General features: G+C 38.9%; 1 protein-coding gene and 1 non-coding gene across 4 annotated transcripts; both read left to right on the top strand.

The window, feature by feature from the left end:
* The first annotated feature begins 5,524 nt into the window (after nucleotides 1-5,524).
* trnal-aag (transfer RNA leucine (anticodon AAG)) lies at nucleotides 5,525-5,606 on the top strand. The gene has a single exon. It is a non-coding gene; the product is annotated as a tRNA-Leu (tRNA).
* A 545-nt stretch (nucleotides 5,607-6,151) lies between these two features.
* On the top strand, nucleotides 6,152-16,942 carry naa40 (N-alpha-acetyltransferase 40, NatD catalytic subunit). Of its 3 annotated transcripts, none has more exons than XM_032583707.1 (8): nucleotides 6,152-6,500; nucleotides 10,007-10,102; nucleotides 11,083-11,135; nucleotides 11,217-11,312; nucleotides 12,549-12,707; nucleotides 12,791-12,874; nucleotides 13,581-13,658; nucleotides 15,841-16,942. In XM_032583707.1, exons 1-8 carry the CDS (start codon nucleotides 6,495-6,497, stop codon nucleotides 15,986-15,988), a joined length of 720 nt encoding a protein of 239 aa, XP_032439598.1. In that variant the 5' UTR covers nucleotides 6,152-6,494; the 3' UTR covers nucleotides 15,989-16,942. The 3 variants fall into 3 exon arrangements, with proteins under 3 accessions (XP_032439598.1, XP_032439600.1, XP_032439599.1); XM_032583709.1 differs by lacking the exon at nucleotides 6,152-6,500 and adding an exon at nucleotides 7,225-7,331; XM_032583708.1 differs by lacking the exon at nucleotides 6,152-6,500 and adding an exon at nucleotides 7,352-7,761 and having other exon boundaries at nucleotides 10,004-10,102.
* The last annotated feature ends 209 nt before the right edge of the window (nucleotides 16,943-17,151 follow it).

Below are 17,151 nucleotides of genomic sequence, written 5' to 3' on the forward strand. Positions count from 1 at the left end.
GACCTGGAGGGATTCTTTTTCTTACTTTTTAAACTTTTGGACAGTTGTTATGATGCGTCACAATGGCAGCAAGGTGGTCTTACACCTGTGAGCATCTGATTAGCATCTCAACAGCTAAAATCATACCTGAACTACAAATCCAAATCTCAGAGGAGGTGAAAATGATGGTGTATGGATGCAGAGTAGGACCAAAGAGCAGAGATTTCTAAAAGATTTAACAAGGTGTGGCAAAAGCAAATGTGGAAGAGTAGTGCTTGCCAACAACAGATGGTGACATCCAGGACATTTTACAATCTCTCATGTCTGGATATTGAACTGTTAGCATATTATAGTACTTAGTTTGTACTTGATGTATGTACATTAAACAGTAAAAAATAGAAATGCAAAATCACAAATCACAACTTGGATTATGTATAAATGTAATTTTTTTTTATTTTTTTTTGCATGAGCTGACATAGGGCAACTATCTTTGTTTAGAAATGTATAGCCTGCTCACGATGACACCCTCCTGGATGACTCTACACCGAAATCAGAAAATGAAAGATTCACCTTAGAAATTAAATTGGTTTCCTCATTTTTTAGAAATAAAACAAGTGTTTGTGAGCAGTATTCTCGCTTTATGCATTTTCCATCTTCTATTCAAGTCAGTCAAGGACTTGAATACTTACTTATTTAGGATGACAACTGAAAGTAAACCTGACAGTAGGTACTGCAAAAATATGTCAATTTAACCTAATACTAGGAAACAGAAACTAGGTAACAGAAGTCGACACAAAACTTTATGTAAAGCTAGAGTTTTGAAGATGCAGGCGGGACAGAGAAGCTTTTTAGAGTTGATGGGAAGATGTGTGGAACTAAATATGGCACAATCCTGGAAGAACAGGCTGAAGAAGACTCAAACCTCGGGTGAAGGTTCACATTCCAGTAAGAAAACAACCAAAAAGATACATCCAGAGCTTTGTGTCAAGGGATATTCATCTAGTAGAATGGCCTAGTCAAAGTCCAGATCTAAATCAAATTGAGAATCTGTGGTAAGACTTGAAAATTTATGTTCACAGACTCTTTCCATCCAATCTGACCAGGGCTGAATTGTTTTACAAAGAGGAGTAGTAACTATTTTTGAGTTCTTTCACATAAAATTCAGTAAAATATAATGAAGGTTGGGGTTGTAATGCGACAAAATGTTAGTGAGGTGTGAATACTTTTGCAGAGCGCTGTACATTTGTATGATTTTACAGACTCTTTTAGCAATGGGTTCAGTTCAATTCAGTTTAATTTATAGCTTAAGGTTTCTTTGTTAGATACTGTTCCTTAGCGCACCGCCATCTTTATTTCCACACTTGGCACGTTCATGGCTCCATACTGCTGTGAGTGAGTGTGTATGTGCGTGTGTGTGTGTGTGTACAAGTGAGAGAGACAGAGAGAGAGATAGAGAGAGAGAGAGACAGTGTCCCCAGAAGCATGCGTGACTTTGTGCTTGAACTTGCTGTGACTCAGTTGCACAGACTCAGACTGCTCCATTTTATTATTCTTTTCATTTAAAATGTCAAAAGCTTAAGACGAGTCCCGGCCTCGTGTCTGCAGACATTTCGTTGCATCTGTGTGTGCACCTGTACTCGCACAGGTAGATGTGTGTGCGTGTGTGAGAGAGAGAGCAGAATATAGAGTGTTTTTATGGACAGCTGTTGCAACAACCTGCTGTGACCCTCACAAGGGTTACTTGTTGACATGCAGCAGACTGTTACAGACTCCTTCAGCTCCTCTTCCTCCTCCTCTTCCTCATCCCAGCTCATCACCATCTCCTCCATGAGCTTTCTTGTTTTCCATCCCTCCCTGCTCTTCCTCCTCCTCAGTGCTCCTGCTTCCTCCTTCATTTGATTGATTCACCTTCCAGTTTTGTCGGTCTTTCTGCTTCTGTAACTTTCTCTCTTCCTCCTCTCCTCTATGCCCTAATTCCTCTCATCCTCCTTCTTTTTCATCTGTTCCTTCCCGTTCATAACCTCACCTCTTTTCATGTCCCTACCCTCCTCCTTCTCCAAATCTTCCCCCTCTTCTTGTGTCTTTCCTGCTCTCATCATCTCACTCTTCTACGTTCTCCTCTTCCTCTTTCCTTGCTGTTTCAACAGTGTGTGTTTGTGTGGTGTGCGTACGTGCAAATTCTTCCCTTCCCCTCCCCCAACCAGTTTCGCCTCGCTCACTTCCACCACCTCACCACTCCTTCTCCTCCACCCACCTCTTACCCCACCTCTCCCCTCCCCTGCTCCTCTTCCTCCCTCTTCAGTCTCATTTTCACCCTTTGCACCTTCTCTCCTCTCCTCCTCGTCTCCCTTCTCATTAGTCCACCGTCTCTCCGGTCCCTAACATATCTTCACTAATGAACAACTGTTATATATCTCCCTCTCACCACCCTCTTAGCTCCCTCCTTTCATCCACCACTCTTCCTCCTCCTCTTCATCCTCTCTTGTAGCTCGGTGTTCCGCCCATCCTCTCTTTTCCACCACCTCCTTAGCTCTCCACCTGTCTCCTTCCTTCTTCTCGCCTGTCTGTTAGTCTGCTCCTCATGAGGAAAACGTCTGTTTTCCTTTGCATTCCTCTCCACATTTTTACGCAACTCATTCCTCCATCCACCCACCCACCATCCATCCATCCATCCATCCATCCATCCATCCATCCATCCATCCATCCATCCATCCATCAGACTGAACAGAAAAAAACTCTTCCTGTTGTCACGAAATCCTGAAATGAAGAGAGCTCTTGGAACAAGAATTCAGGACACAGACTAATGCTCATTAGCTTCACAGATTAGCTTCCTGCTCGGCTTTACAATGACAGAATTTGGAGGAATATTTGCATATTTTGGCCTTACAGGGGTTCCTGTTGGGTCATTATAACCCGATTTACCAATCACCCTTTGATCCCCCTCTAATAAATTATGGTTGCCAAGTAGCGTAATTAAAAAGGGACAAGCTAATTTGCATCTCTTTACTTATAATAGTCTGAGTGATTGGCGTAAAATATGGCAATAGTTGCTCACAAGATGATGCAAACATGAAACTTTGCACAGTCAACAAAAGCAATCTGCTGAGAATCAAATGTCCTCCACCAGTTGGACTCTCACTGGGATGCAGGGTTAAACCTAAAGGCCTAACGTTGCATCATGCCGGTGTGTATGTCTCGTTCTTATGACATTTTTCTGTCCCCCAATCAATGGACTGTGTTGTGTGACGCCGGTAACTCCTCCCTAACTGTACCGTTGTCCTATGGATCTACAACTGAAGGAGATTGTACACAAAATAGATAAAATAACTTACCAAACTGTACCAAACCGTGATGTACTGCTCTGGAGAAACAAAGCAAAGCAAACCTCTGAAGTCTTCATGAAGCGTGTATATTTACACTGATAGTAAATCACACGCGGTTGGACTTTGAGCGACGTCTCGGAGCAATTTGGTTCCACTGGATTTTAAACACTTTTTGCGTTTTTTATTTGTGAAAATAAAACACAGTGGCTCTGCTACATAAAATCCTAGAAAAACACACTGAAGTTTGAGTGCAACATGACCAAATGTATGAATAGTTTTGCAAGACACAGCAAATTAAACATAATTGACCAGAGTTGATTTAAGGTTTCAGTCCTGAGGGCAGATATATTCTTAGGAAGCACACTGTAGGCTTGTAGACACCCAGTCTAGGCAATTCTGAGCTCATTCCCATCTTCATCCACTCTGCTCTGGACCTCTCCAAACTGCACTGCTGATTCTTTCACTCATCCTCCCCCCTGTTTCCACCCTTCCTCATCCAGCTGAGTGTGTCTGTAGTTACAGGTATAACAGTATACGTGTGGGTGGAGGTGGTCAGGGGTCTTTATTGCATTTTATCCTCCTCCCCTGCGCCGCTGTGCTTACTGACAGAGACAAGAACATCTGAGCAGAAACTATCTGGCCTCTCCTGCTGCAGCATGCAATAATAGAAAAGGCTTGTTGCAATAAACACTAGGCCTCACTTTCAAATGGGCTTCACTGCGCCCTCTACTGACGATTGGGAAAAAAAGGTGTTTCTGAGACAGATTCCCTGAGGACAAAAGACTGTAGGCGGGGTTTGGAGACAAGGCCATCTGCCTGCTGTGGAGATCTGCTGCTAGTGCTCTGAGATTCACAGAAACCCCTACACAAAGTCTTTATTTAGATATTTCAAGAGATAGGTGATCATCCAATGTCATAATGACTAAAATATGTTTTTACACCCCATGCTGAGGCACAAAAGCAATGTTGTTCAATCAATGCCAATTTGATGTTTTAACCAAAGATAATTAATTTGGGAGTTCTTCAAGTATACACAGAAATATCCAGATAGGACATGTTGAAGTGATAAGTATAAGTCAGGCACCCTTGCCTCCAGTGGAGTTCAGTGGCTCCTTGTCCATGTTCTTAAAAATCTTTAAAAAACAGAAATGGTGTCAAACACCTTTTTGTATAAAGTTAGTGCATGTTTGTGCAGCAATCTGCTTTGTCATCACTATTTTAAAGATAATAATAAATAGCTTAAGGGTTGCTAATCAAAGGTCAACCAGGTTCTCCCAGATCATCCAAATAAAAATGGTGGAAATAGTTTCTGCTCTGTGGGGCAAAACCTATTGCTTGAATTAGCATAATTTTAAAGATAGAAAAATATAAATACAAAAAAACCCATAAATCTATAATTTTATCATAATTACATTTCATTTTATTTGTAAAATGCTTTTCAAGGCACTCAAAGATACTGTACAGCAAAAAGATAAAAAATAACAGAAGTAGTAACAACAATCATATCTTTTATGACCTTTATACATTAAAGTTATGATGGCACTAAGCTACATTTTTGCTCCAAGCTCCACTCAAGCACTATTATTATTATTATTATTATTATTATTATTATTAAACTCTTTGGGACTGGAGTGGGATTTGGCAGTTTAATGCCACTTTACCGCCATCTAGTGGTCGATGTGGCACACTGCTGCTTCAGTGGTTGTAAGTCTCGGTGCTTCATAATTTTACTGAAAAACAACACTTACAGTGACATATAGAATTACTCAAAAAACACTTTATATAGCAGGACAATGATCAAATTACAGCAGCACATTATTACCCACTTGATGGGTCAATGTTTTGAAATGGCCTACTCAAAGTCTGGACTTAAATCAGTCTGAGACATTACCTTAAACAGGCCAATCATACTCAGAAAAACTCTCAGATATGGCTGAATTAAAACAATTTGGCAAACAACAGTGAGAGAAAACTCCTCCACAGTGATTATGCTAGTTATTGCATTGCTGTTAGCCATACAAAACAAGGTATGTACTTTTTTATATAGAGCCATGTTGCTTTGGATAAGTTCTTCACTTAAATATCAAAATCATAATCTGAAAACTGCTTTTTGTATTCAGGATGTTATCCCAATCTGGATTAGCATCTCAGAAGCTGAAATATTATCTGAACCGTCCTGGCATCATTTAAATATGATCCCTGCTGGGAGAGCACGTGTGTGTGGTAGCGTGGCCGAGCGGTCTAAGGCGCTGGATTAAGGCTCCAGTCTCTTCGGGGGCGTGGGTTCGAATCCCACCGCTGCCAGGAACCAATTTTTCTTTATAATTTGTTGATTGTCTGATATTTCATGTAATCGAGTCTGACTGCGTGAAAGTGGACAAAAGTAACTGTTATTTATCAACATAGCACTTTCTATGCTTCGTAATGCAAGATCATGTTCGAGGTAAAGAAGATATTACAGGTGTTCTATGTTTCAGAAGTTGTCACAGGTTTCGCTTTTCTACTTTATCGGGAGTATCAGGAGTACTCATACTCATGTTTCTATTTAACAGACAGTTCTTAAATTACTTTACACAGATACACCAGAATGTGTCTGTTTCTTAAAGGGATCGCCTCCTTCAGTTGAATAAAATACGTATTTATCTTAATAACTGCGTTAAGTGATAAAAGCCACACGTTTACATATTACAAAGGTGTAAATTTACATGTATTTAAAATATAAGTTTGCTTAGAGGCAAAATATCGGGCTTTGGACGCGTTTAGTGTTTAGTTAGGACGTGGAGTTTGAAAATTCCGATGGGAGAAGGAACAAGTGAATGCAGCACGGGACAGAGAGGAGGAACGGAAGAAAGAAAGAAAGCGTAGAGGGGGGGTAGAGGAAGGAGCCCTAATGAATTCAACGTCGCTGTGTTGGCGCGAATGCGACCGCTTACATAGCAATTAAAAGATTTTCATTGCGATTTAGGTCAGATTTTGTGACTGGCCGCCACTTTTCTTCACCCCCAACAGTCGGCGACGTATGCAGCTAGCTTCGTTAGCACCTTATTTATCATTGTCACATTAATCTGCTCCCCCTTTTTTTCTTTCCTCCGGCGGTCGGAGTCACGGTACTAATAATAACTGAGCGGCACCGGGACAATAGAGGAGTGTTTGCCTTGAAGAAAACGATAAGTCACAGCTGTAAAAAAAAAAATGGGGGTGAGTTATGTTTTTGTTGCTTAATGTTGCCTTGAAATGTGAGTGATGATGAGAGGAAGAGGATGAAAGGAGAAGATGATGATGGTGGTGGTGGATGGATGTAGCTAAAGGTGTTTGGCCTCATCCAGACAGCTTAGTTAGCATTGTAGTGTTAGCTCATACATAATTTGCCTAGTTCCCCCTGTTATTAACACGTCATTTCCCGTCACATTTCTGACATTTATGTGCGAGTGTGTTGTGATGTTATTAGCAGGCTGTGTTAGCCACAAAGGCCCGAGTGTGTTGCCTTCACCCACCTGCTAATAATCAAAAAAATGTCAAGCTTTCTGGGAGTTTTTCGCCTCTTTCCTAACAGACACAATCTGAACGTGTTCAGTCAAACTTCTGGTTGTTCCCCCACTTTTCCCCTGCAGTCGTAATAAACCCATCCACGTGTTTTTCTCAGTCTGTGCCTGGTACACAGTTAATGCTCCCTGAGCTAAAGTTGGCAACTCGGCGTGCATTCCAGTTCTTGATTGTTCCTGGGTCTGTTCAGGCCTGTGTGGCACTAGGAAAGTGAGTCATGAAACTAGCCCCCCCCACACATTTTGTTTTTGGTGATGATCACTCACAGCCTAGCGTTAGAATTTATTAGAGTTAACAATGTTTATTAGAGTTAATGTTTATTAGATTTAACAATGTTCTGGTTTCGCCATCGGAGGGCGCTCAGTACCACATGCAACAGCGGGTGACGCTCGGGCAGGCTGTAGGAGTCCGCCATTGCCGAGAGGACAGCTTGTTGCAGCGGATGTTGGGAGCGCTACTGTAACCGCTGTATTTTCTTTTTTACAGGTAAGCTGAGTATTAGAATGTATAGCTCGTAACGCCAGTAGCCTCCGATGGGTACGGAATGACACAACAAAGGCGCTTCAGTATAGCTGCATTACTGAGCTAGATATAAAGCAGGAGTTAGCACCAGGCTAAAGTAGCGAGGCTAACGGCTCACGCTTGGCTCGCGCTTATGTGGGCTCGGTGGGTCGGCTTAATAGGGCCGCAACATGTGTTTTAAACTTATGTATTGTTTGAGTTCAGTTGAGTTAATGAAAGTATGTTGGATGTAGATGTACAGTGATGTCAGTAGAGAGCATGTGTATTTGTTGTAGTACCACATGCAACAGCGGGTGACGTTCGGGCAGGCTGTAGGAGTCCGCCATTGCCGAAAGGACAGCTTGTTGCAGCGGATGTTGGGAGCGCTACTGTAACCGCTGTATTTTCTTTTTTACAGCTTAAACTGAATAAATATGCTGCACGAGGAGTGACTCGGCCCATCATTTCCTGCTGTGTAACACCTGCAGTGGAGCACTTTTCTTGCTTAATTCCTGCTTGTTTGTTGGTGGAACGCGAACGCATCACTTCGGCACTGTAAACACACAACAACAAACTTTATTAACACGCAGAAATTAGATCAGGGTTTGACATTCTTGCTGCTTGCACAAGTTGTTGTACTAGCAGGACATGATGCTATGGATGATATTCACGTTTGAAGGCTTTGGAAAAAGTGTGGAGTTTAATTTAAAGTGTTTTCCACAGAATAAGTATGAAAAATATGTATTTTTTCCCCCTTCAATTCCTATTTCATTCTCCAGTAGTTATGTCCAATCAACATATCCATCAATCAAGATGTCTATATATCTGTCAAACTGTCCTGTCCCTAAGCCTATTGCAATAAGCAATAAATCAATTAATCACATGATAAATTAGAATAAAATCAATAATTTCCATTAGCATGATTTGTTTTTTCCTTTTCTCTCTCTTTCTACCAAAAACTAAATGACAAAAGTCATATTTGGTGTTTTAGTCTCATCTCGCCCTTTTTTTGAAAGGACAATTTCGTTTACAGAAACTTCATAACTCATTTTATTTGTTGTTTCTGTTGTTTTGTTTATTTTTTGGGGATATTGAAAACGTCTTCCAGTTCCAGAGTTAAATATTCTTTAGCACTTAAAGTTTAATGATCTTTGAAAATGTGTTCTTCCATTATTATGCCGTTTTAAAAATAGTCTCAAAACAACCATGTTGTTGTTTATCGCAATAACTTAAGGGATTGCTTATTGTCCCGCAAAATTTGTTATGACAGGCCAAGCTGTTCACTTCCCTCCATCATCTATTTGTTTTGTCCACCATCTTTTCTTTGACTATTTATCAAACCGTACATGAATCATCTCTTTCTGTGAATCTGTCTGTTCTTATGTCCATCAGTCTATCCAGGTCTGTCCATCCTTCCAACATCCATCTACCCAATTGTCCCACAACAAAAGACGCTAGCGTGTTCGCATAGATGGATGCAAACATGCAACAATTTCATTTGATCTGATCATATTTCTTTTTGTAATCTTCTGGGTTGTTCATGTTTTTAGATTCTTTTGGTTTATTTATTTTTGTATTTGTAAAAAATAAATGTTACTGTTACTTTATTGTGCACAAAGCAGCAAAACAAGCTATTAATATTTATCACATAGCAGCAGAATAATTGCATCAAATGTTCATGATGTGCTTAATTCAATTGTTCAGCCCGACTCTCAGCAGTGAGGACTTTTATATCTGGTCAAAACGAAGTTCACATTCAGGCTTTTAAAATGTGCAATACACATTTTAAAAACTTTACCATGTTTTTTGGCCAATTCATATATTTTTTGCTAAATGTAATCACTTTTTGTAATATTTCCTCCTCATTCTCGTCAATTATTTCTACCCAAGTCTGTTAGAATATCTGTCATACCAAATGTGATAAACTTTGAAGAAACTTTTGTTACATGAGATGCATTTAATTTCCTTCTGCCATTAATATATATGTTGTTGTTTTTTAAATAAAATTACAATTAGTGTTTTTTAAAAACATCCATACTAATCTTCACGTTACGGCAAACTTCATTGTATTTTAACTGGGTTTCATATGATACACCAAAATAGTTTAGCAATACTGTGAAGTGTAAGATAAAACATCTTGAGAAGTATGGACTCTTATTTAATTATTTTCCACGTTTGGATAAATATGAGAAAAAAGAAAACAAAGTAATGGAACACGTTTCTAGTTTTTACTCCTTGTTTTCACTGCAGTACCACAAAATATTGTGATAAAACTTTTAAGTCCATATCACGTACCTGTGCCCTGGATGCACAGTTCTCACTGTGACACATTGTAGTGGCAGCATCATGCTGTGGAGACTCTTTCCTGATTGATTAGGGACAAGAAAGCTGATCGAATGTAAGATGGACCCAAATGCGACAGAAATGAGGAGGAAAACCTGCTGGAGGTTCACCTTCCAGCCAGAAAACCAAACACTAGTAATAGTTTAGATTAAAGTTTGTCAATTAAAATGTGATAAAAACATTTAAGAATAGTTTTATGCCATGTTATGATTGGTCTCATTCTGGAGGAAAAGTGTTTTTACTTTTCCTCCGCTTATCTTCGCTCCATAAAGTCATGTAGTCTGCCCTCATTTCCTCCTTATTTTCTGCTTTTTCAGAGGAAATCCAACAAAGCGAAGGAGAAGAAAGCCCGGCGTCTGGAGGAGAGGGCAGCGATGGACGCTGTGTGTGCAAAGGTGGACGCAGCCAATAAGGTATTTGCTCAAATGAACGTATGGATGGCATGTGGTACTAAAAGAATATCGATAATTAACACTCCATATGCCTCTCCATACACAATTAAATCCACCAGTTGTGTTTGAATTTGAACAATCTGGTGAAGATTGTTTACAAGCATCATCCACCGGCTGAACAGCAGCTGCTCCCCTACAAACCTTTAACAAACATTTCTGTATTCCTGCTATCAGCGGCGGCGTTAAGCAAATAAATAAACTGCGCAATCGTCTAAACTCTCCTGTCTCGTTGTTTCTTGTGATTATTGCTGAAACGATTAATTGTGCTGAATCGATCATTGAAATAATCTGCAGCTAATTTAGTAATTGATGATAAACTGGAGTATACAGACTCTAAAAAAAGCCAATTACTGAAAAAACAAAACACTCAGATCAGTAATTAAACCAAAACTGTACAGAAACGATAAACGTTTTGCATTTAAGATGGAAAAAAAATGTTTTTTTATCTGTAAATATATTTACAAGCCAAAACTCCTCCTAGTTTTAGCTTCACCGTGTTCAAATTTTATAGAAAATAAACGTAAAAAATCTCCTATTAAGCACATTTTGCTGCCCAATTATTAATTGGTTGATTAAAAAAATAATCATCTCCATTGTATTAATGTTAAATTAAGCAGAAATAGCTGATCTTTTCATGTTGCTGTTAGAATAATTTTTAAGCTATAAATTCATCCTTTGCTACAAATGATCAAGAAATCCTGTCAGACAATAAAATGTTTGTTTTCTGATTTAAAAAAGGAATTTAATTATTTGTTTATTAGTATTTTCAAAAGGATATTTAACAGTGTGATTAAATTAGTCAATTACTAAAATAATAGTTGGTATCATTGTTCCATGGAAATGAGAGTAGTGGGAAAAAGTTTGGCTTTGGCTCCACCAGGACGGTGTTTGTGTTTTGATGCTTAATGATAAAATAAATGATAATTGTTTCCTCCTTACAGCTTGACGATCCTCTGGCTGCTTTCCCAGCCTTCAAAAAGTACGACAGAAACGGGTACGCATCAGTTTCCGCACGTTTTTTTCCAGCTTTCCTCGTCTCTGATGCCGCTGAACTGATGATTTTCGTCTGGTGCAGGTTGAACCTGCAGATAGAGTGCAAGAGAGTGACGTCGCTCAACCCGCTGGCCGTGGAGTGGGCCTTCGAACTCACCAGAGCCAACATGCAGACGCTGTAAGAAGTTTGGTTCTGTTGTAGTTAAGAAAACTCAACACAGACGGGATCGATTCGCATGACGCCGCCTGTCAGTCCGTCCAGTGGGTTCGGCAGTAACCGACCAATCAGCAGTAAACGCCGCTCACCTGGAGGAACTGAACCTCAAAAGTGTCGGGTTTATCATTACGAAAGTCCGGCGGTCGGAGCGATTTGGTGGGAAATGATTGGAAAACAAGATTAAATGTTGTCAGTTGGGAAAATGCACTTAAAACAAACTTTACTTAAATACTTTAATTCTTTAATTCTTGCATTATCTTCACCTTATTGTCATGCTTTTTTTACTTTAATCTTGTATTATTTCTACTTTATTCTCAATATTTTGACTTTATTTTTGTATTATTTCGACTGTATTCTCAATATTTTGACTTTATTTTTGTATTGTTTCTTCTTCATTATCACTTTCTCTCTTCTCTTGTATTATTTTGACTTTATTAATATTTTGACTTTATTTTGTATTATTTTCACTTTATTCTCATAGTTTTGACTTGTATTATTGTATTATTTCTATTTCATTCTCATTCTCACTTTATTCTTGTATTATTTCTACTTTATTCTCAATATTTTGACTTTATTCTCATAGTTTTGATTTTATTCTTGTATTATTTCTACTTTATTCTCAATATTTTGACTTTATTCTCATAGTTTTGATTTTATTCTTGTATTGTTATGGCTTGTCTCGTACAACTTTATTCTCATAATTTTGTTTTTTCCTTAGAAATAAGAAAAAATGTCTCTGTTGTACCATTATGGCGTCATATTGTTTACTGTTTGTTTACACAGAGACAATGTGCAACATTTCATTAACCTTTTTATGAAAAGCAGCGATGTATGATGCCAGGTTACAACAAAAATGCTAATTTCCACCTGCAGCCCCTGGACATTGGATGTAATCAAGTATAATTTAACAGATTATGAATTTGTGAAAAGCCAAGTTAGTGTTTAATTACATACATGTCTGATAATCACAATCAAACAAAACTGCAAACCAACAAACAATGAAAAACTTTAATTCTTTGCACATTTTTTGAGATCTTGCTGTGGCGTCATGTCAATTGCTTCGTCTTCTTTTTTTTCTTACTCTTTAGCAAAGTTTCTCCTGCTTTCCTAATTTGTTCCAATCCAGTGGAGATGATTGTAAAATCTCTCTGGAGTTTGTGAGGTTTCAGAGCAGCTTCCTCTCTGCTGTCGCTGCAGATATGAGCAGAGCGAGTGGGGATGGAAGGAGAGGGAAAAGAGGGAGGAGATGAACGACGAGAGGGCGTGGTACCTGCTGGCCCGCGACGCAGACTCCACCCCCCTGGCCTTCTCCCACTTCCGATTCGACGTGGAGTGCGGGGAAGAGGTTTTATACTGGTAGGATGCTCCGGATGTCCAGATAAAAAAAACCCCCAGAAGCGAGTTTTGTTTTTGTTTGTCATGCGTCGTTTGTTCTGCAGCTACGAGGCGCAGCTGGAGAGCAAAGTGCGGAGGAAAGGGCTTGGAAAGTTCCTCATCCAGATTCTGCAGCTCATCGCTAACAGGTGAAGACCGCAGCCACGGTTTTACATAGAGTCCTTAGATTCCTCCCCTTCCTTCATCAAGACTTAAACTGTCCATTTTAAATCAGAGATGTCCAATGTATGGTCTGGGGGCCATTTGTGTTACTTGAAATGATTTTGTGCGGCCCCCTCAACTGCAAATCAAGAATGTTACAAATTTAACCAGACAGCTGATAGACATGTTTTAATCTTTATTTATTTGCTTGTGTGTAAGATTATCACTGACATATTCTAACCATAAAATGGCCAATGCTATGGAAAACACAAACTATTTGTCTTTTGTTAATCAGGTTTTAAATGTCCTGTTTTTAAAAAAGTAAGTAGGACTACAAACGTTCAGCAACTTTTACTTAAGAGCAGTTTTAGATGCATTAAACTTTTCAAAGACCTTTTTTTTGATCTTTCAGATCTGCTTTGATTCCCATTTCATTTCTCGACAAAATTCATACTACTTTTTCATTTTTCCACAAAATATGGCTTATATGTTAATGGTTTTCATTTTATCTTGTTCATCTCATTAAAATATGTTTGTTGTTGAGCAGATGATAAAACAAATTTACAATGATTTAGGAGTTTTATTCTTAAAAAAACTAATTTTTGTGTGGCCTGCAAGTACTTTGATCTTGATTATTATTTCCAAGTGGTGAATATATAAACTAATATTGTTTGTCCTTTTGTTTCTACTCAGTACGCAGATGAAGAAGGTGATGTTGACGGTCTTCAAGCACAACCACGGGGCTTACCAGTTCTTCAGAGAAGCTCTACAGTGAGTACAAGAGCTGGTTATGGACAAATTTCAATAAATACTGAAAGATGTAATTCTTACAGAGCACAATCTTATCTGACTTAAAAGAAAAATTGTAGACTGATCTTTTATTTTTAAAAGAGCCACAAAAGAACCCCTAAAAATTTACAGCATTTCTTTTTTACATTTCTGTTGCGATATAGGTCTTACATTTATTTGATTATGGTCTTAAAAATGCGTGACTTCATTTATCTAAAATTAAGGCCTTAATTAAGATTAAAGCCTTAATTTCTTTAAATTAAGTTCTTTAAATTTATTAAAGAAAATGCAAGTTGGTAATTAAAATGTAATCACAGGTGTTACATTTTGTTGAGGCAGGATTATTTACATCTTCACTCAATGCGTTCTGTGACCGCCGGTACCGGTAGGCTACCGGTAACTTGCTAATACTTGCTAGAAAGTATTAGCAAGCTAGCTGGCAATATTAGCTCTATAGCTAGCTAGCTATATAGCTAGCTAGCTATATATATATAGCTATATATAGCCATAGCTATATATAGCTATATAGCTATATGCTCTATAGCTATAGCTAGCTATAGAGCAATATGTCATGTGAAAAGCACAAAACTGCTCCAAGAGCCACAAAACCCTCCAGAAATTTTTACTATTTTGGTAGCTTGTGTTTCTTTTGTACATCTCTGTCGCAATATACACTGTAAAAACACAAACTCTTGCCAAGTATTTTTTTTTCTAGTTTCTTTGTACACTTGAAATAAGACAAGACTAACTTATAAGTAACTTTTCAGCAAAAAATAGGAGCTTGTTTTAAGTCAATAACTAGTACTACCATACCATACCAACTTTATTTATAAAGCACTTTAAAACAACCACAGCTGATACAAAGTGCTGTACATCAAAACACAACATAACAATAAAAAAGCATAAAATAAAAACTTACAGTTTAAAAACAAAAACATACAATTTAAAACTACATCCCGCTAGAGTTGAAAGCCGAATAAAATAGATGGGTTTTAAGACAAGCTTTAAAAGTGGACAGTGAAGGGGCCTCCCTGACCTGCAAAGGCAAGTTGTTCCATAATTTGGGGCCCATGACAGAGAAAGCCCTGTCCCCTCTGAGCTTCCTTCTTGATCTCGGTACCTCCAAAAGCAGCTGATCTGCGGACCTAAGAGACCGATAAGGTATGTATGGGTGAAGAAGCTCAGAGAGGTAAGCCGGGGCCAGATTATGTAGTGATTTAAAAACAAACATAAGAATTTTAAAATGAATCCTAAAATATACCGGCAGCCAGTGAAGTGAGGCCAGGACAGGGGTCACGTGTTCCCTCTTTCGAGTTCCTGTCAGCAGTCGTGCAGCAGCATTCTGTACTAGCTGCAGACGTGAGAGCAGCGACTGACTAACTCCCAGATAAAGTGCGTTACAGTAATCCAATCGAGTTGAAATAAAAGCATGGATCACTGTTTCAAAATGCTGCCTGGAAAGAAAAGATTTCACTGACGCCAATCGCCTTAAATGATAAAAGCTGGACTTAACCACAGCTCTGATTTGGCTATCCAATTTAAAATCACTGTCCACCTTAAAACCAAGATCTGTAATAACAGGTTTAAAATAAACCTCCAAGGGTCCCAGGTCAACAGAGGAGGACTCACAGGAGCCACTGGGTCCAAACACCATCACCTCTGTTTTGTTTTCATTAAAATTTAAAAAGTTCAAGGCCAACCAAGCTTTAATATCACCTAGACATGCCAGGAGATGTTTGATAGAATGTACTAGTTACACTGGCAGGTTATTTAACTTATAACTAGTATTTTTTCATCAATGTTAAATAATTATTGACTTTATTATTGATATAGCAAGCTCCTTTATTGTGCTGAGAAGTTAGTTTTGTTTTATTTAATCATACTAAGGTACTTGTATTAGAATTTAGCCCAAACATACTTGGTAAGATTTTGTGTTTTTGCAGTTTAGGTGTTAAATTTTACTAATAATGGTCTTTAAAAGTCTTAAACTTGAGTTGGTGAAACCTGTAGAAACCCTGACTCTATAAACTCGACACACTGCCTATAAACTGCCAGCTGAGTTTATAGTTCAAACATTCTGTTTTGTTGTAAAAGCTGAGCATTATGGGTAAAAATTGACTGCTGCCTCTGCTGCACTAATAACAAACTTTTCTTCCTCCAACAGATTCGAGATCGACGAAACCTCGCCGAGCATGTCCGGTTGCTGCGGCGACGACTGCTCCTACGAGATCCTGAGCAGACGGACCAAACACGGCGAGGCGTCCGCCGGCCACACCCACGGCGGCAGCCACTGCGGCGGCTGCTGCCACTGATGGGCGACGACTTTCAAAAGCTGTGCGTGTGTGTGGATGATGGAGCGTTTTTCTGGGGTGGGGGATTGAACGGCGTCAGAAACGAGCCGCAGATGGAAGTCCTGATGCTGATGGGCTTTTTTCAGGATTCTGTTTTGTGTGCGTTTGTTTTTATTCCTTCTGCAAAGACGGAAAGCAGCTCAAGCTTTTCCCTCTCCTCCCAACTTATTGACCCGCTCCCTCTTTTTTCACCTACTCATGGTCTCATTGCCGTTCGTAGATATATTCCCGTCTCTTCATGTTCTGCAGTGTAACGAGTCGTTTTGATTCTTTGATTCTGTGGCTTAAGACCCGATACTTGTGCTGGTTCAGCCTCTAGTCAGTTGAAAAGCTTTAAATCATGTCCTGACTCAAGACAGCAGGTGTGAAACTTGAATGAGTTGTCCAGTTTGTGTCGACAAGCTGCAGCTTCTTGATGACGAATGTTTCTCCCTGCCTTACGGAAACGGTCGCAGGATTGCTATAATCTGCTCAATCCCCCATCATTCCCTGTTTGTATTTACGTAGAAGCTGGTTTAATCCTAATTTTTCTTTATTTTATTACCATTTTTAATCCAGAAGTTTAGATTACTTATTCTTGTCCTCCTCTCTTTTAACGCTTTATGATGCTGAATCGGTTTCCCACGCTCCAGTTTCTCCTTCGCGTTTCCCTGTCCTCTGTGCCTGAAAGTTCTGGAAGATCCTTTCGACCATTTCGCCTCATTTTTCAGAGGTCCAGATATCAGTGTTATGATGCCACATTTAGAGTTCAGATCACAACTTTACATACACTCACCACAGGTGGAATAACTATACAGCAGAAAACTGAAACGGTTGCACAGCTTAAAACCTAATCCACAGAGAAAAAACACAAAATCTTACAAAGTATTTCTTTTTGGTCTAGTTTCTTGTTTCTAGCTCTTTGTACACTTTAAATAAGATAAAACTAACCTACAAGTAACATTTCGGTAAGATATAGGAGCTTGTTTTAATTAAATAATTCCTTTAATACTGATTTTAAAAAAGTATTAATTCCACTGGTAGATTTGTGTTTTTTACAAGAAAATGCTTTGTGATAAGTGAAATAATCTGTCAGTGGAACTAATACTTTTATTTGTTTTTGCAGTGTACATACAGGCTCAAAT

The sequence above is a fragment of the Xiphophorus hellerii genome, chromosome 14 (genome assembly GCF_003331165.1).
Source record: "Xiphophorus hellerii strain 12219 chromosome 14, Xiphophorus_hellerii-4.1, whole genome shotgun sequence".
Classification (NCBI taxonomy): Eukaryota; Metazoa; Chordata; class Actinopteri; order Cyprinodontiformes; family Poeciliidae; genus Xiphophorus; species Xiphophorus hellerii.

Bases quoted from the DNA above. Each gene is read 5' to 3' on its own strand.
- naa40 (XM_032583707.1), top strand. The intron at 11,313-12,548 runs GTAAGAAGTTTG...CTGTCGCTGCAG, and splicing joins AGAGCCAACATGCAGACGCT to ATATGAGCAGAGCGAGTGGG. The intron at 12,708-12,790 runs GTAGGATGCTCC...TTTGTTCTGCAG, and splicing joins GGGGAAGAGGTTTTATACTG to CTACGAGGCGCAGCTGGAGA.